General features: G+C 36.9%; 1 protein-coding gene and 1 long non-coding RNA gene across 4 annotated transcripts; both read right to left on the bottom strand.

Annotated features, from left to right (window-relative positions):
• Positions 1-760: 760 nt before the first annotated feature.
• LOC141350047 (uncharacterized) lies at positions 761-5,126 on the bottom strand. 2 transcript variants are annotated; one of them, XR_012357959.1, is made up of 3 exons: positions 4,391-5,126; positions 1,440-1,741; positions 761-1,316 (listed from the first exon to the last, which is right to left on the bottom strand). It is a non-coding gene; the product is annotated as an uncharacterized lncRNA (long non-coding RNA). The 2 variants fall into 2 exon arrangements; XR_012357958.1 differs by lacking the exon at positions 4,391-5,126 and having other exon boundaries at positions 1,440-2,614.
• Positions 5,127-7,760: 2,634 nt separating this feature from the next.
• lonrf4 (LON peptidase N-terminal domain and ring finger 4) lies at positions 7,761-19,646 on the bottom strand. 2 transcript variants are annotated; one of them, XM_055177977.2, is made up of 13 exons: positions 19,325-19,646; positions 18,823-19,152; positions 16,794-16,912; positions 16,220-16,342; positions 14,155-14,319; positions 13,447-13,576; positions 13,131-13,206; positions 12,899-13,013; positions 12,692-12,813; positions 12,314-12,472; positions 11,917-12,079; positions 9,711-9,860; positions 7,761-9,600 (listed from the first exon to the last, which is right to left on the bottom strand). In XM_055177977.2, exons 2-13 carry the CDS (start codon positions 19,118-19,120, stop codon positions 9,451-9,453), a joined length of 1,770 nt encoding a protein of 589 aa, XP_055033952.1. In that variant the 5' UTR covers positions 19,121-19,152; positions 19,325-19,646; the 3' UTR covers positions 7,761-9,450. The 2 variants fall into 2 exon arrangements, with proteins under 2 accessions (XP_055033952.1, XP_055033951.1); XM_055177976.2 differs by having other exon boundaries at positions 18,823-19,646.
• Positions 19,647-20,147: the final 501 nt, after the last annotated feature.

Raw genomic sequence — 20,147 nt, 5'->3', positions numbered from 1 at the left:
TATTGCAGTATATATTGGCAATATATGTAGTAATATGTTGATACATATATTCTTTATGTATGTAATATATTGCAGTATATATTGGCAATATATGGAGTAATATGTTGATAAATATAATCTTAATGTATGTAATATATTGCAGTATATATTGGCAATATATGGAGTAATATGTTGATACATATATTCTTTATGTATGTAATATATTGCAGTATATATTGGCAATATATGGAGCAATATGTTGATACATATATTCTAAATGTATGTAATATGTTGCAGTATATATTGGCAATATGTGGAGTAATATGTTGATACATATATTCTTTATCTATGTAATATATTGCAGTATATATTGGCAATGTATGGAGTAATATGTTGATGCATATATTCTTTATGTATGCAATATATTGCAGTATATTGTAAAATACATGAGTAATATGTTGATACATATATTCTATATATATGTAATTTATTGCAGTATATTGATAAATATAAATAATTGTCGTTTTTAATATATTGCACGTGAATATAATATATGTGTTTATATATCTCAAAATATGCAATATTATATTTACAAATATCCACCATATTGTATTCCGATTTATATGCAAAAATGTATTAACAATATATGTACAGATATAGTGTCACATGTATGTTTACTATATTGTAGAATATATTTTAAATAATATGTAAAATTATATAGAAATATATACATAAAAATATGTACACACATTTATACCACATATTAACACAGACTAATGGATAATCTATCAAAAGCCACCTTTATTTTCTTTTAATCAGGCACACATACTAAAACTAATTTGAGGTAGAGAGCTAAACAGACCTATTACAACCACAAGAGGTTTTGCACATGGTCAGACAATGTGGTTTGCTTTACATTACATAAATGTCTTGCATTACATTAACATAAATTACATTTTAAAAGAGTGACATAAAACAGAAAATATACAAAATATAAATTAAAGCAATTTAAATTACAAAGGTCTATTTATTTCAAACTTTCAGCAGTGCCGTTATACAGTTAAAAATACAATATAAACAAAATGCACAGACAATAATAGATAAATAAATAATAAACAAACTTTCAAGGAGCTTTGGCAATGTGGAAAAGCAAATAAATAAATTGCCAAAAGAACAGGCCTTTATCCTGGCTAGGAGTCCATCTTGGCTCTTCACTGATTTAAATGACTTATATACCCATGCTTTTGCACTTCACCTGGTGTCTTAGCTCGCATATTCTACTGTTGATGGATTTTCTAACATCAGCTTCGGCCGTGGAAACTGGTTTAAAACAGCATCTGTGGAACAAAACAACAACGATTACTCTCTCCCTTCTCACTCCTTCCCCTCTGGTTCACAAAAATCTCTCCTGGAAGAGATGCAATCAAAACTGGAAAGCACCACCTCTGAAAACTATGTACCTTGTAAAGCTTGAAGTTTTTCCTGGGTTGAGAGCAGCATGCCAACGATCAGTCTCCTTCTCAAGTTTTACTGGTGGTTAGCAGACAACTTTTAGGTGCATTACCGCCACCTACTGATTAGGAGTATGAGTTAGGACTATAGGTCAGACTCAGGACCTATCAGCCTCATTGTTGCTAGTCTCTCTTACAGGTATGTGTCCTTGTCCTCTCCTCGCGCCTGAATCTCAGCTTCCTACTCAAGCATTATGCTCCATCGCCTTTGGCACGCATTCTGGTTGAAGCAGTCGGTGCTGAGTAGAGTACTGACAAACGTAGAAAATGAAAGAAAGGTCTCTGCTGTTTCAATAAAACTGTTATTTGTGTAATGCAGATTTTTGTCTTCAATATTTTCTTTAGGCTATATGCCATGCATATTCATGAATATGCTGTAGTTGTTTATTTGGAAAGTAAAAATTGTTAAATCATACATACATACATACATTCATACATACATACATAGCACATCCATATATTCATGGGCATTGCTAGATATAAAGCTCTACTGGGGCACAGGCCCCTCATTTTGCTGACTTTTTTGAAAGCCTGCTGTGTGCAAGAAGTGTGCAACACTTCTATACAATGTCCTTTGCTTAACCCACTATTCTACAGTTCAACAGTTACTGCAAAAGATACATATATACAAGTATAATCTTCGTTATACCTAACATTATTACACATTTCTTGAAACTATGCCTCATATTCTCAAAACAGTAAAGACAATTCCATAAAGTCTCACACAATACTCCATACATCATATTTTCAGGTCAAAATGAAGCTCTACACTCAAAACCATTCACTCTTACTGAAATACCAAACTTTTCCCTCAGACAACACACACAAGCTTTCAAAAACACACACACTACAATATAGTATTACACACTTGTGCAATCAATTCAAAACAATATATCCAAAACTGGTAAGTTGCTTGTGGTTCTCCCCCTCAAAAACCTTTTCACATGACCAAAAAGACACAATCAATGTATGCATTAGCACATTTTTATTCATTCATGCTATACACAGCACAACTGTAATTTTTTTATTATTTCGCCTCAACATCCCGTCTTAGTTCTGGGTCAGGCCAGAGAATCTCATCCACATCACAGGCTATATTGGTCCTAGCCAAACAGCAAGGGTAAAATCCTCTTGCCTGGTCCACCCCTTGCATTCATCTGCTGGTGTGTCTGTCTGTGTGGAGGGCAATTTGATGCGTTTCTTTGTTCCAGTAGCATAGTCCAACAGTCTATGCACACTAAAGTTACTGTATAGAGCAGTCTTACTGTAAGTACACCTATCTGTTTTCCTCCCTGAAGGCTCTGAAGATGGAGGCATAAGTAAAGCGACTCAAATTAGGCTTTACTCGTTGCTCAGCCTCCCTCATAGTCATACCATGGACCAGGACATGGTCAACTAGAGTGGCTTGTATTTCACCTTGAAATTGCTTGTCACCTTGCCCTTCATTTCCTTCCTCCTCTTTCACCACGTCCTCCTCCTCTTCCTCCTCCTCCACTATCCCTACTGAAAAATCCAGCTAAAACCAGCATAAGCTGGTAGCTGGTTTTAGCTGGTTTAAAGTGGTTTACGCTGGTCCTCCCAGCCTGACAAAGCTGGTCATGCTGGTGGGCTAGCTGGTATTCCAGCATGACCAGCTAAGTCCAAATAGACCAGCTTAAAATGCGACCAAAACACACCTAGACCAGCTTGCTACACCAGCAAAACCAGCTTCCTACACCAGCAAAACCAGCTAAAACCAAGCTGGGGACCAGCTAAAACCAGCTCACCAGCTTATGCTGGTCTTAGCTGGATTTTTCAGTAGGGATGTCCTCTTCCTCCTCCTTCACCACGTCCTCCTCCTTTCCCTCCTCCTCTCCCTCCTCCTATTCCTCTCCCTCCTCCTCCTCGACCTATTTCTTCATCATGTCCCCTCCCTTCTCCTTTACCATGTCCTCTTCCTCCTCCTTCACCACGTCCTCCTTCTTTCCCTACTCTTCTGCCTCTTCCTCTCCCTCCTCCTCTTCCTACTCCTCCTCGACCTATTTCTTCATCATGTCCTCTCCCTCCTCCTTCGCCGTGTCCTCTTTCTCCTCCTTCGCCACGTCCTTCTTCTTTCCCTCCTCCTCTTCCTCTCCTCCTCTTCCTCGGCCTGTTCCTTCGTTTCTCTGTGGATCCGTTGTTTCAAAGCTCAATGAACAGATTCAGGCCCTTTTATGTATCTATTGAAGGATCTGATTGCTGTGTGTTCAATTTTGACTTTTAGTGTTTCCAGCTTGGTAATTGTTTGCTAAGCTGTGCTGACTTGAGTGAACAGTATTGAATGCTAGTGCTTTCCATATGACCAGATGGTGTAAGCACTGAGAAATGTAAGGATTTGTGTGTAGAGTTTTGAAGTAACAGTTCACCAAAACTGACTCATGTGTTAACCAAGGTGAAAAAGTAGTACACTTCCATGGTGTATTTAAAGTGCTTTATTTTCGCACACTAATTTTGTACTTAATATACTAAAAATTCGTCTTTAGTACTTCTTAAGATGTTCTTAAGATCATCTTAGTGTACTTCACTGTGCTATTTTGAGACACCATAAATATGAACTAAAATGTGCTAAAAATGTATTTAAAAAATGTATTTATGTACCACTTGTAGTAAACTTGAACCCATCTTTGTATAAAAGTTGTGTTCAAGATTAATACAAGTGTTAACTAAATACGTTTTTTTATACAGGGATAGTATGTTAAAAGTGCATGTTAGTTCATATTCATGGTGCCTCAAAATAGCACAGTGAAGTACACTTAGATAATCTTAAGAACATCTTACATCTGTCTCAGCAACAATTCAATTCTACAGACTTGACGAGGTTTTCCTGAGATTTTTCCTCTAATGTTTCAGACCTGATCGGGTGAGGATGTAGTTTGTCTTACCTCCTTAAAACTCATCATCTCTCTTGTCTGCTTCGCTTTCCCTGCTTTGCACAAAACATGTTCATCTAAAGAAGCCAATAATGATCGAGTCAAAATAAGAATATTATTATTATTTAGAAACTTACTTTAGTCTAGTCATGTTTTCATAAGCTAACTCGCTTGGCGTCACCTTTTGAATGCGGTTGTGTGCAGATGAACGCAAAGACGTGCATGGACATGGATACGTGTGTGCACGAGTCAATGCGACTGCTTCGTCGCTTTTACAAGCGTAAATTGGGTAACTACATTGCATATAGATCCGTTTTTGCCGTGATTATCTTTGTATAGGAATACACTAGTTAACTGCTAAAATTTAAACTTGAGATTTACACCGGGACACAAAAGATTTACACTGGGGCATGTGCCCCAATAAAAGGGATCTAGCGACGCCCCTGCATATATTGCAGTATATTAAATCATATAAAGACAAACTATTACATGGAAAAACATAGTGCCCTTTTTGGTCTTGGTTACAATATATTTTGTATCAATATATACATGTATGGTCTATTCATATACTGCAATATAATGGAAAATATACATATTAAATCCTATATATGGGAATATACTGCCTAATATATTACATGATATTTTCTATGCATATATTACAATATATTGGGAAATATAAATATTAAATCCGATATATGGTAATATATTGCCTAATATATTACATTATATTTTCCAATATACTGCAGTATATGTTTGTTGCATAAGGGCTCCACCACTGGATGAAGGTATCTCAGCAATCAGGAAGTAAAGCGAACATCGGATTTGGACGTGCCTTGAAGCTTTCCTGCCTTGGAAGGCTGTATCCGAAGGCAGCATTTTAGAGATTTCGGAAGCAGCCTTTGTGTAAAACCTAAATAAAACGTAATTTGCCGCTTCCTCTTGTCGGGGGTTGTTTCTATGGTAACACAAAGGCATTTGTTTGACAGGCGATGAGTGGCATTGGCATAATCCTTGTTGCCTGAAATTACTGCCTGAAAATTACATTGTCATCCTAAACCAATTGCCCCTATTTAAAAAAAACCACTCCAACTTACCACATATCACATCATGTGGATTTCATCCGCACATAGCGAAAGGGCTGCTCAGTTATGGGCACAGTCATAATCCCAATTATTTTGGTAAATATCTTAATCACGGTTATTTAACACAATTACTTGTGATTTTGAAAACATGCATTTATTTAACCTTTTTATTAAGTAAGTGTTGCAGTAGGCTACCAGATGGCAAATTGGTTATGGGCCTTACCTGGTTGAATTCAGGCTGTTGTCGTGGCCCACATACAGGGGCCCCACCCCTTAAATGTCCCTTAAGCTGCTAGCCTAAAGAATACAAGAACCATGCCTGAAGCAGACCAAAACTCACCCACAACTTCTTTCATGTCACTGGAATCAGCCTTCGAAGTACAATACAAACACATCGGTCCAGCAGCAAGCAATTTATATTTTAATCGCACAATACTGTTCTTCCTCAATTATCTTGTTTTTGTATTTGTTTGAATCAAAAACGATAAATTGCACAGGCCAGCGATGTCTTTTTCAGGTAACACCAGGGCTCCAGACTGCCACCAAATGGTGGCATTTTGCCACTAAAATTTGAGAGTGTGCCACTTAATTTTACATCCAGTCGCATGTGCGACCAGTAAAAATGTGACCTTTTTTTGTGATGTGACGCTGAATTTTAAACAGCACGTCTGCATCTATCATCAAAGTATTTATTAGTAATACAGTGTATTACTTAGTAGAAATGTGAATATTTGGTTAGCATGTTGATTTACGGTACACTGAAAAAAATGATTCATTGAATTTAATCAATCTTTTAAGGTAAGTGGTTGCAATCAATCCATCTAAGCTACATCCAAACAAAAGTTTTATATTTTATTTTACGTTACTAATCTTTTTTGTTTAAATGTAGCTTCAATAAATTGATTGCAACCACTTACCTTAAAAAAATGTATTAAATTCAATGAATCATTTTTTTCAGTGTATGTGCCCCTAAATTTTCTGGTTGCGCCCCCAAAAATTTTTAGTTGGGGGCCATTGTGCTCCTAGTGAAAAAAGTTAGTCTGGAGCCCTGAACACCCTCACGTTTTCAGGATAGCACGCGCAGCAGGTTTTTATAACTGCAAAATAGCTGTCCTGTCATTCTTACTCAAAATTCAATAGGCAGAAAGTTTGAAGTTGGGTGATGGATCAGATAAGCTTAGCTTAGCGTACTGCTTTCCTGCATGTATTTGTAATAGGCTTTGATGTTCACATTGAACGATTCATACACTTCAAGTCGCTTCGATGTTTAAACGTATTTGCATAAGACCCGTGTAGCTGGCTTACTGATATGATTAATAAATTATGAATTACAGTTGCTCAACTAAACTTGTAAGCACAAAGTTCAGAAAAAAAAATTATATGCAAAAGTCATAATTATGATGTGATTATGATGTAACAGCAGTAAAATTGTATACTTTACATCTGTTAATGGATGCAATCAATAGGATGTCTGATTTCCAATTAATTATTAAATATTTTTTCCCAATTTGGTTTAAAGCCATGGACTTAATATATATATATATATATATATATATATATATATATATATATATATATATATATATATATATATATATATATATATATATATATATATATATATATATATATATATATATATATATATATATATATATATAGACCATGCAGACATGAACAACATATTTGTTACACTGATACACTTGAATCGTTTTGATATTTTAAAACGTTAAATATGGAAAAAATACCATAATTTTAGCTGTTTCAGAAAAAAACAAATAAACATCTATTGGTGCATGCTAAAATGAAACCTTAAAATAAAATGTTTGGTGATTGTATGACGCCATCTAGTGGTTGCCCATAATATACACACACAGAGAGATACTTCTAGTAATATATTTTTCACCTTTATTCTATGGTATAACCTATTACCAGAAAAAAAAGTGGCAAAATTATAAGAAGTTTGGCTAAGGCTGCCCTAAATCCACACATCAATACATAACATTAAGAAAAATTTGTGACCAAAAAATAGAAATACTAATCATGAAATTTCACCATTCATTTAAAGTGCAAGTAAAACTTATCGGACAGAATGTATTTTGCCTCTTAATTTAAAGAGAAATCATTAACAATACATTGTATAGCCTGGGATACTAATTTGACTAATCTATATTTGTCAAATAAACCTAACCAAAGTTTCTCTTAATAGCCTAATCTTAGACTGGTCAAGCGGTGGCTATAGTACCACCTATCTCCTTATTTATAAGACTTAGGAATAAAGTTTTTCTCCAAGATTGCAGTTGTACTCAAAGCAACAAATTTCAATATGATGTCAGTTATGACACAACAACTAATACACATGTTTGTAACATCTACTGACAGATACAGCAACAGTTCTGTGTATCCTGCGCATGAAAGGTATTTTCTATTAATTAAATTACTGAATTTAATTTAAATAGTCAATCTTAGCCGCGTACCTTTCATAAAGATTTACATGAATTGTATACACATCTCTCTGTATCACAGTATTCTCTAATGTAAAGAAGAATATAATCCTGACCCAGTGGTCTGGGAATCTCTAAATGTATGTTAATGCGCAAATTGCTGTTCCTATCAAAAGTAGATGTTAGTAAACAGTTAAACACTGCATTAAAAGTATGGGTGCAAACAAACTTCCTGTTACTAGTGACCGGTTTAAAACAAATAAAATAAAACGATATAAGTACAAAATCAGAACAGTGCACAAAATCAAATCTGAGACTTTTGAATGAATAAAGTGTTGTTGAATGCCTGTTAAACCTTGTTGGACGTTGATTAATAAACTAAGATACATAGGAGTGAGTAACAGCATTAAATTTATCATAACCCACCACTAAAACAGTGAGAAAATAAAAAATATCAAATCCTTAAAAAAGCATCTGAAACCAGATTAAGGCTAAACACAAGGCACAATCACAAAAAACAGTCCAATATCACTGGCATTGAAAAGTTCAGAGATACAAATTGAGGCGTATTAACTTACATGCACACCAGCTTAAACCTTTACATGGCTTCAAAAACAGTTTTATAAGACTAATGTATCTATGGTTCAATACTAAACAAATAACTTACTGCTTTAATCTCTGCCTCTCTGCTCTTCTATATCATGCCAGCAAGCTTAAAACATATTTAACACTGAGAAAAACAAAGCTGAATTATTCATTCATTTACAATATTGCAACAAAAAGTCTATTTTATGTCATTTCTATCATGGTATTAGTTTCTCATATTGAGAAATACTGTTATAATTATTGCTAGCTATATAATCGACATCAAATGTCAAGGTCTAGAGAAACATATAATGATCGTGGCTGAAATTGTGACACAGCTGAGTAGTGAGAGCGTTTCATTCATGCATAGTCATAGAGCTCCTACTGTATTCGTCCATCAATCTTGCGTAGTAAACCGCTTGGCTTCCGGCCACAAATGCGAGCTGCGTGTTTTAAAATTCTGGCCAGGGCCCTAACAGCACTGGCACATTTAAATCTCACATGTATACCTCAACAAAACTAGCTGTTGGTATGAACTGCATCAGCTGCTGTATTTGGCATCCATTGTCACATTTAATCAACCAAACAGCGTGAACCAATAAACAGCTGTTCGATGTTGAGAGTCTTTGATTGGTTCTTAACTCAAGTAGCAGGAATTAGTTAAGATGACTAATTCAGTAGCTGTACAGCCCATAAAAAAATTAATTTACATTATATACCAAACTATCCATAACTAGATAGACATTTCATAACATTGTGCTCCCACACCATAGTCTTGCAAAGTATTGCATAACCAAGCATGAGAAATTTTAAGTATTATAATCAGTGATCAGATATGAACTGGTTTTACTGTAAGTTTTGTTTGAACTCGCAGTAAAAACCAGTTCATATCTTCCATAGTACTGCACATGGACGTGATGACAAAGAGGAACGATATGAGCCTATAATATGAGTCTCTGTGTTAGCCTTGAGAGAAGTATTCTAGTACAATACGTAGATGACCTAGTCTGTCCTTGAGGGAATTAAGAGACAGAACCGTAGTCTGATAGGACGGATCTAATTGCAGCACAGAGAGCAGCCACCAGCACCAGGCTGGCCCATTTGCAGACCCCTGCAATGAACAAAAACACATTCATATTCATTAGGACATTACTATTCGGCATGTGTAGATGTTTTGGTGTTACCGATAATAAATGCAAGATTCTGTGCACGTGCCCTGACCTGTATGTCGTCGTCTTTCTCGGGCATCATGCCGTACTGGTGGCTGATCTGCTCTTGAATGCGACTGTTCAGACGGTGGTACCACTCCCTCGCTTGCTGATACACGCTGTCATGGAGATGCTGCAGTAATTCCAGCTCTGCACCTTCCACCTAAAGCGGAAAAACATGCAGTCTGAAGTTTTACGATTACATAGAGTTGTGATTTAGGTTCTGCCTCCTGCACTTTATCTCATGCATTACCAGAGGACCAAATAATGCTTGCATAATCAGTTTACTTGCATGTGATTAATCACAATTTCGACTTCCTAATGTTAGCTGAATGCATTGACAATTAACACTAATGATCGTTAAGTGTTTACTTGACATCAAAAATTTAAAGTACTAACAAAGGGTTTCAAACATAATGTGATTATAAGCAATCCATCACACAAATGGGATTCAGCTTGTGAAGGCAATAATAAACACCCTCATGAATCATGCATACGCACTTTTCTTTAAATGATCTATCTTGACACTGTTTTTTTTTGTTTGTTTTTGAGGGGGAAGACACATAACCAAAGGGGAGAACTAATAAATTTAAATGTTTTAACATAAACTACTGTTGTTTAGATCAACTTGCCCGAAGCATTAATAGTTCATTAATGCTAATTTAATTGCAATGACTGTCTGAACCTTTTTTAATGACTGTATTTTATAAAGTTTTCAGGAATTAAGTACTGGAATGAAATACATCTGGTGGAACCCATATTCAAGAGTAATCGTAACAACAATAGCCAAAATAGACATTAGAGAGTTGCAAGGATGACGTATTATATAATGAATGATATCAGTGGGATCACTTTCTGAGCGATTTCTTTTACGCAGGGTTCACACACCTTTGCTACCTTCAAATTCAATGACCTTTCAAGGACTTTCCAGGTCCAATACCCTCAAATTCAAGGACTAAATATGGGGACACATTTCAAGTAAGAGCAAGGTTACATCGTGTTACCTTTTAAGATACATTGTTACAGTGCTGCGTCACTGCGTTGACACTTTGGGGAAGCCTCCAGGAGAAAGTGCGTCTGAATGTGTATATCAAATTCAACCAATGGTGAGGCTTTATGACAAAGACAGGGTGCAGAAAGTATATCTGAAATATTGCCCAAGACGGCGTTACAGGGACGCAGGAAGTATGGCAAGGGAGACGCAGCGTCTCGTTCCCTTCTCAGGGAACAACATACGTAACATAAGACGTTTTCATGTGTCAAACACAACTATGCAAAAAAGCATTTTGGTATGAATCAACATTTGCATACAGAAGATATAAGCATTTAAAGTTTAGCATGTGTGCTTAAAAAGTCACTAGACAGGGAATAATATGGATTTTTTTTTCCAGAAAATAAGCTTCAAGCTTCAAAATAGATTCAAGCACTTTCAATGACCTGTACATGCATGTATATTTTCAAAAACTTCCCAGGGCCTTACATTTTTGCCCCAGATTCACGAAACAAAAAAGGGGCGTTTCCCGATTTTGGTGCGTTTTCAAACTGGGATAAGGCATTTTTAACCATCCAATCAAAAAGGGACGGAAGCCATGAAAAGCCATACATCATTATTTTTTAACACCTATTTTAGTTTGAAAATTGGGAAATGCCTCTTTTTGTTCCACAGAGACCTTCTTTTCAAAAATGCATTTGGGAATACAATCAGACAAAGAGGTGGAAAAACACCTATTTTAGTTTGAAAACGCACCAAAATTGGGAAACGCCTCTTTTTGTTCTGCAGAGACCTCCCTCTCCTCACTGTTGCCATAAATCGTCAAGCTCCTATTCATGGGTACCAAAGATGTCACTTCCGCCATGCCCGGTTAGGTATAGGTTAGCTTTTAATTTCTAGTAAATGCAGTTAGACTTCAAATTTCGTTAAATTTTTAAGGTTATCTAGATGTACAAAGAGTGTAAGTAACCTTTTGTTGATCCCAGAACTTGTTTTTTTGACAATCCCAAAGCCTATATGGTAAATCCCACTGACTTTTTGTGTCGAGGGAACCAATACTGCAATGTCATCCATGCAGCTCTCTATTGTCTTAGTTGCTTCTGTATTACAACCAAGACTTCTGTTTTTTACATCAAGAATATCTTGCATCCTTATTTAGCTTCAGATCAGCTGTTATTGATCCTATGTTTTTATTTTAGTTTGAATTTCGCCATGTGTGACCTCTGACCTTATGGTCCTCCATGTACTCTATATCTGCAGTATGGTAGCCATCTCTTTTTCCTCTTCTGAGCACCCGGAAGCGACTCCTTCCCACTGTATCCACATAGGAGCGGCCATCAGGAAGCAGATCCAGATCCAGAATCTCTAACATGCAGCCATAATCTGCAAAGCTGTAAAAGTTTTTGGTATTAAAATATGAGTAACTCATTTCCTTAATAGTCTAAGACCACTAGATAAAATGCGGTGATAGCTTCTACAGTAAATAGCAAGTGCGAGTTAAAAGTGGGGTACAAAGCAAAGATATCGAAGAGTTAAGCACAGTGTAAAAAAAGACCTAGTATGTTACAGTAATGGCACACTAAAAAGCATAACCCCCAAACTGACTACAACTTTTTAATATGTACCCTTTTCCATGCTCATAGCTGCACATGCCAAACTTCTTGGTGCCCGTCTCCATGCATCGACGCATCATTAGACGGTATCGAGGCTCAAAGATGTGCAGAGGACATGGTATGCCAGGATATGCCACCGTGCACACAAAGATTGGGATGTCCTTGGTTAAACTACAGATAAGAGATACAAAATTAATAGTAGTTCTGCTTATACAATTTATAGATGTCTTCTTAATTATGGTTCCTATTTGAATACCATACAATTTTATTAAGCAGAAAACCACTTTGGACATGTTGTTCTATTATAGTGCCTACTAACGGTGCTTTGTTATTGCAGTACAATTGTAAAACATTAATTTGGTTTGTTAAAAATGGCAAGGGGTAGCATACTTCGAGAGCTCTGCCATCTCTGCCTCATGCACCTGTTTCCTCTCAGCCAGTTGCTGAGTGAAGAGGCGGGATGTGATCTCCTGCAACAGCACCGTGGGGTTGTATTTCCTGTTCTTAAAATACTGTAAATAGGAAATGATATGCTGAGACATACACCTTAATGTTTGCCATTTTTCTGTAAACTTTCCGTCTATGTTTTAGAGGTACCTCTTGCAGTGGTTGTTTGCAAAGTGGACAGCGTAGGTTATGGTCCAGACTTCTCTCTATGCAGTTTTTGCAGAAGGTGTGTCCACAGGGTGTGGTCACTGGCTCATAGAACAATCTTTAAGATATATAGCAATTTCAAAATAAGGAAATGCTGTGTCAAACTACTCGCAATGTATATCACACAAATATGAAAAGGGTAAAAAAGCAGGACACATTTTAAATTCCTACTGACCTGATGCAGAGAGGGCACTCAAAATCAGCCAAAGTCAGAATACTGAGGCATGACTCTCTATCCACACTGCACATGCCTACAAAATATACAAGTTTGAGTAGGAATGCGTGCTCATAATGACTTATTTTAAAACTACGTCTACGACTTACTACATAGTATCGAGTTATGTCGTTGTAATATTACGCAATATTCAAAATGTACATCATGCATTTATAATTATAAATTAAAACTTCATTACAATAATAACTAGATTCAATATTAAAAATGTATTTATGTATACAGTAACGGTAAATGCACATGTCATTTATTGCATTGCCTGTGTTATGTTTTTCCTCGCTCTTCATCATCAGCTCTTCATCATCCTCAGCAGTAGGAAGGAAGGACACCGCCTGGCACAGGCTCAGACAGCACTCGCCACTGGTGACGTGCTTTAATTTAGTTGCATTCTGGACAATGAATAGGCAAACAATGAACAAAAACCGTTACCAATAATTTATCATTCCAACACAAGATTTCAAATGTGCACTAGTTTTTAAAGCTCCCGTTCTTTCTGTGTTTTTGAAGCTTTGATTGTGTTTACAGTGTGCAATATAACATGTGTTCATGTTTCATGTGTATAAAAAACGCAGTATTTTTCAAACAATTTACTTATCTGTATAGCGCTGTTTTCACTGTCCTCAAAACAGGCCGATGTCTTCCTTGTTCTATAACGTCCCTCATTCAGAAATACGTATCGAGTTCTGTTTAGTTTGTTGAGATGCAATAGCATCTTAGCTTGCCGTTAGCTTAGCTGGCGACTGACATATTCATGTGGGCGGAGTTTAGGTAAAAAACTGTTCTAGTGACATCATTAAAGCAGGAAGTAGAGGGCTGTAGTCCAAACCAGCCCTTCCCTGTAGGCTTTGAAAGGCAAATTCTTTTAAAGAAAATATATCGTCTGGCAGTGAACTTTGAGCTTTATCAATGGGATCAGAAAGAACGTGACCTTTAAGACAATAGCACTAGTGTTGTAAACTCATCTCACCTGGTCAGAATCAGTTTCAGAGGTGTTGTGGAGGTAGCGCAGGCCATCTGTGCATGAGGGGCTCACAGAGTTGGTGATAGGACAGGGCTCTTGCAGGTACTCAGACACAACATGCAAGATACGTGGGACTTCTTCTGGTACAGCCATGCCTTCTGCTTCCAAGATCTGCACATAGATTAATGAAGGAGTAATGTAAAACATAATTTATAATTTATTTATAGAATCATGACATTAGGGATCAAATTTGCCTTGGACATTTGACATACAGCAAGTATTGGTATCATTAATACATCCTGCAAGTTGCATAGCTTTAAACGCCCTCCTTTTTAATTGGCTGGATTAGTGATGTACATTGATAGATGTACCACTTGTGTTCAGTCAGAGGAGCAACTCAAATGGATCTAAAGGAGTAGTTGTTTACAATCATAATAAGATTGTAATAACAGTAAGTTTGTGATGTCTGCAAAATATTGTGCTATTGCTGGCTGTGGAAAATGAGCATCTTTGCAATGCTTCTGAAGGATCCCGATGTCAGAGAGAAATGAATTGTTTATTTTTGACAGATATCAGCACTGACCTATATGCCAACTGATTTGGACTAAACACGAATCCAACTGTAAGTAACGTGTTTCATTTAAATACTATTTTGAAACTAGTTACGATCCATTCATCGCTGAGTTTTTAAAGGAAAACACTGCGTTTTTCAATATTTTACTATGTTCTTACCTCAACTTAGACTAATTAATACATGCCTATCTCGTTTCAATGCGTGCATTTAATCTCTGTACAGTGTGCTGTGAATGTGTTAGCATTTAGCCTAGTCCCATTCATTCCTTAGGATCCAAACAGGGATGAATTTAGAAGCCACCAAACACTTCCATGTTTTCCATATTTAAAGACTGTTACATGAGTAGTTACATGAGTAGGTATGGTGGCACAAAACGTGGTGAGTTTTAAGCCGAAAAAATGAGAACTATATTGTATGACGGAAGAGCACTCATTTTGCAGCACTTCGACGTCTGAGAAAGTTTGAACGATAGGGGGAGTACTCCAAACTCAGAAGTGATGATGTCACTGTGCGCCGAGGTTGAAGTGCTGTAAATGTGCCGCTACAAACTGCAAGTCTGGAAAAAATTGGTATGGTGTTCCTGGTTCTCAACCTGTGGATGTTTTTCATCGCTAAAAGGGAGTTTGGGAACTTATAGCAAAGCACAGATGACAACATGTTTGCTTGCAAGCTAGCACTAAGGTAAAGCTAATCTTTACATTATAGCGATGACGCTGGTAGTGACGATTCTCTCAGACAATCAGTGATCTATGGTGTTTTTGCGTCACGTTTGGTATCAGCTCGGATCCCTTGGAATCCCACCCGAGCTGACCTGACCCAAACTAAACCAAACTGTGGGGTACTATGCAATGGAAAAGTGCCATAAATTCGTCCCTGTTTGGATCCTAAGGAATAAATGGGGCTAGGCTAAATGCTAATACATTCATAACACGCTGTACAAAGATTAAGTGCACGCATTGAAAAAAGATAGGTATGTTTTAATTCATCTAAGTTGAGATAAGAACATAGTAAAATATTGAAAAACAGTGGGGTTTTCTTTTAATTACATTGCGCAATATGGATGCATATTGATAACACTATATACAGTATACACGACAGCATATGTGTTAGAAAGACACAGGTATTGTATTAATAATATGTGTTCATCGTAGGCAGCAGTAAGTGCATTATTTAACGTGCAATTCTCTGTTAAAAAAAACTTGTACTAGCTGAGAACGATATGTCTGTGTTTGCAAATTATATATTTATATATGCTTCCTTTATGGGTAAAAATGTTTATTGTTGTGCTTGTGAGATTGTTTGGGTATCTGTGACGTGAATAAACACACAATGTGCCTAAAAAACGGCTTGGGAAGCTGTATTTGTGCCAAAACTGCAGTAGTAGCAAGCTAGCAAAAGTAGGCTGTCAATCATAGAAAAGTGAGTGGGACACAAAGCCAGGCAGAACGTTTTTAAAGTGAAACTACATAAAGTGTGATAACTCTTTCTAAGACCCACCGTCTTAATCTGTTGTTTAGCAGGGGTGAAGTCAGGCTGCTGTTTCAGGCAACGGTAAAACTGAATGAGACCTTCAGTCTGTCTGCCCATTTCAAGAAGCACATTCCCTTTAAGAAAGAAACCCTAAAAACACAGATTACAAACACTGATTACTCAAGCACCAATGAAAATAGAAAAGCAACTTGTTCTCTTAACTGTCAAGTATGACTTGTCAAACATAAAGAATTATGGCATTTAATTCTTAAAAATATAAGCAATAAACATTTAAATAGTATTTCTCCTATTATGGGGGCCATGGCAAATATCACAGTGTGCCCTGCCCATACCAGTCAACAAACCACAACTATGTAACTATATGTTAGTCATGAATCACATGTTAGACGTATGAATCATAATAAAAGCAAAAGTGAAACTGACACAGAGCAGATAGCAGGTGCAAGCAACACCAACCCTAAACATTTACATATAGGCAGATGCTTTATCCAAGGTGACTTACTTTGGATCACTGAAACAGTAATCAGTGTATGCTATAGACAATATTAATGAACCACACAGTCAGTCAAACATCCCTTACCTCAGTCCAGTTGGGGCGTACACAGCAGAGGTCATCCAGGTCACAGAGGGCGTCAGAAAAGCGGCGGAGGCCCATGCAGGCTTCGGCCCGCCATACCTTCAGGCTCACATCATCAGGGGCTGGCAAGATATGTACAGTTACAAATGTGTTTTATCCCCTTTCTTATTTCAAACAGATTTTCTGTGTTTAGCAAAAAAAGGGAGCAACTTTTTTTTATCACTTTCACTTGATTTCTTTTACTGCACATTAATATCAGACCTTCTATCAACCTCTCGATTCCAGAGTATTAACATATATGTAACTGTTATATCATGTGGTGGTTGGTGCATAACAAAACAGTGTTATGCATAGTTAAACAATGGAAAAGGTGAATACGATCAATCAAAACATGGGGACAAAGACGTGAGTCAGTAACTGGAAATTTAACATTCCTAGAAAGAATAAAGAGAGATACAATTTGCATTTATGCAATTCAGAAGGTACATAAGGACCAGGACTGTTGCCAATAAAAGCAGATTATATCATCAGATCCTTGGTTACACAAGACAGGAAGGTGCATTTGGGGCAAAACACTTAGCGTACAAGAAACCACCTCTAGAATTCAAGGAGATGACAGACGCCTCTGTTCTGCCTCTAAATCTTACAAGACAGATAATGGCACTCATTCAATGAGTGTAAAATGATACATAAGCAAAGGACAAAATGACAAAATTACTGTTTAGAGCAATGCTATACATTTGCGAAAAAATCCCAATATTAGCAAAAACAGAAAACAAGACAGACAGACGCAGAACAGTTATCAAACTACATCAGTTCATTCTGAAAGGGAAACACATTAATTCCAAATGATTCTCATACATTTTCCTACAGTCTTTTATATGATTAAAAATCTCCTTTGTCTATAGAGGCACCTGTTATTTCACCAGTGTCTGCACTGCAGGTCCATTATGTATCTTTGTTGAAAATATCTGAGTGTTATACAAGTATAGCCTATCCTCTCCCAACATGTTTTAACCCACTTTCTCTGTTAATTAACCCTTTAACAGACCTAAGCTTATGAAATCACTCTTGCTTTCACAAACAGATACAGTAGCCTCTCCAGCTGATATCTGAGTAGGTGGATCACAAAGACTATATCTGTCTTCAACTAGCCTACGCTTTGGTAAAATACTACTAGTACTGGAACATCTAGTACTGCTTTCAGATCTCAAACGTCTCCCCTCCATATGGTTTTAAAGCTGGCCACTAGGAGCTTGTTTTCATTATTATCTGTGCCAGTCTGTGTTTATGGGGTTTGAGATCTAATTAAAACATGCATTTGGTGTTATTACGTCATAATTTCTGATGCATTTCCTACACAGTGAGATCCTGAACTATCGTGACACTTCCCAGAGGAGAAAAGTATTGCTCTTTGATAGCTCAGAATATTTAATGGAGTTCTCAGGTGTGTTTCATTTAAGTATCAAGTTAATCTCAAATGTCTCTCATAAAATTTCTTAGAAGAAACAAAAATACTCCATTACTTAGAAACTCTTTTTCTGTTTCTTTTTCTCAGGAGAGATGCCTAAAATTTATAAGACTGAAGCAAAATTTTCCATTTGAGATCTCATCTGTGATTTCTTTTTTTTATGAGTTAAACTACACCCATGCACTTGAATATACTAATTATCATTTAATTCAAACATAGGAGTGAATGTTAAAATTGACCAAATCTTTTAACTTATGTTCACAAACAGTCTGTTTCAACAGAAACTAAGTAGTGAAATGTTGCCGAGTTATTAACATTCCATGCAAATAAGAACAAGACTTTAGTGAGCTGCCTACACAGACATCATTTAAGGGCATCACGTGGGCTTCCCTAGTCAGCAAGCCCCATATGCCCAGATCCTGCCTATGTAGGCAACACATAGGTTATAAGACACAACCATAGTCTGGGCATATATGCGTCCAGTAGCATAAACAAAAAAGCTGCACAATGTATGTTTTTCGGGCAGACATCAAGGTGGTTGCGTAAGGTGTTTATCCTTACCCTTCTCTATCCCTTCATCCGCGATGCGCAGCGCTTCCGTAAATTCGCTCGTTTTCAACTTCTCTTGGATGTGGCACTTCACTTTGGTTTCTTCTGGGCAACATTTCTCTATGACGCTGAAAAGCAGGACGTTGTTTCTGATGTTTTTCGCGTCCTTTTGTTTTAATCGCTCTTTGCACGTGGGACACCGTGACGGCAGGAACGCGTCCGTGCATCTCCTGCAGAACGAGTGGCCGCAAATCATGGTCACGGGCTCGCACATGAGGAACAGACAAATCGGACACTCCAGCAGATCCATGCTTGTGTTTTATGCGGTGTGACAGTTTCCTGCTGAAAGTTGCACAGACGGTTTGTCAAGAAATAAATAGCTTTAACCTCTGTCCGTGTAAAGTGACATGATTTCAAAAGTTAAATAACTCGATTACATCACGCGGCAGCTCTGTCAAATAACATCTTTTATAGATAATACCGATAACGAATATTTTTCGATTCTCTCTTTTACCTGACAATTAATTTAATATCTATGTTAATCCATTGCCAAGAATCTCTCAGTCTTTGTTTTGAGAGTAAGGTTTTCCCTTTTCGTGCATGATGAATGGTTCACTCCGCTCGAGTCTCGCGTCGGTTTGGCTTTCCTGCTTTCTCCAAACTCCATTAACGCAAGGGCAAAGACAAAAGACCGGTCTGTTTTGAAGACCAGACAATTTATCTGTTTGCTTCTCTTAATACCTACATCTCAGACTGCGTTTTGCATGCATTGGATAATACTGGGTTCGCTTCTGACACCATTGCGTTACATAAATAAAAGCACGTGACACGCAGAGAGGCTTTCTCATTGGCCGCTCCACCCTGTTGTGAAACAGCGAACGCTGCGTTTCATAACAAGGAATATCGTGCACTTAGATTACACTGTACGCCTACAAAGCAAATCGTTTTATGTGATAATAGCAGTTTAATTTACATTAATAGTTTCTATATATAGTGTTAAAGGGCTTTAATTTTTGTATTTCAGTATTTAAAGGCTCTTTAAAGAGTATGCATGTATTAAATGCATGCATTCAGTCCACGGCCTTGTCTAGTTTCACTAGATTCAGCATTTAGACCATTGCACATTAACAGCCTTGGCCAAACTATTATTATTACAGCAATTACCCTAAACACGGGGGAATATAAACTCATTCCCAAACATGATTTGCTTTCAAATTAAGCATTACATTACACTTTATGCAAACGAGCATTAAATTACCTTTGCCCTTCCTTATGTTTTGTAACACAGCTTTTTTATATGAGCCCCACCCTTATACGTACACCAACATACTGTTGTG

This window comes from Misgurnus anguillicaudatus, chromosome 16 (genome assembly GCF_027580225.2).
Source record: "Misgurnus anguillicaudatus chromosome 16, ASM2758022v2, whole genome shotgun sequence".
In the NCBI taxonomy this organism is placed as follows: domain Eukaryota; kingdom Metazoa; phylum Chordata; class Actinopteri; order Cypriniformes; family Cobitidae; genus Misgurnus; species Misgurnus anguillicaudatus.
The sequence above is the reverse complement of the archived record's forward strand: the minus strand, read 5'-3'. Positions and strand labels throughout refer to the sequence as shown.

Excerpts from the sequence above, each read along its gene's own strand:
- lonrf4 (XM_055177976.2), bottom strand. The coding sequence starts at position 19,120 with ATGGATCTGCTGGAGTGTCCGATTTGTCTGTTCCTCATGTGCGAGCCC. Across the intron at positions 12,473-12,691 it reads GAGATGGCAGAGCTCTCGAA|TTTAACCAAGGACATCCCAA; the intron begins GTATGCTACCCC and ends TCTTATCTGTAG. Across the intron at positions 9,601-9,710 it reads AGAAAGACGACGACATACAG|GGGTCTGCAAATGGGCCAGC; the intron begins GTCAGGGCACGT and ends TGTTCATTGCAG.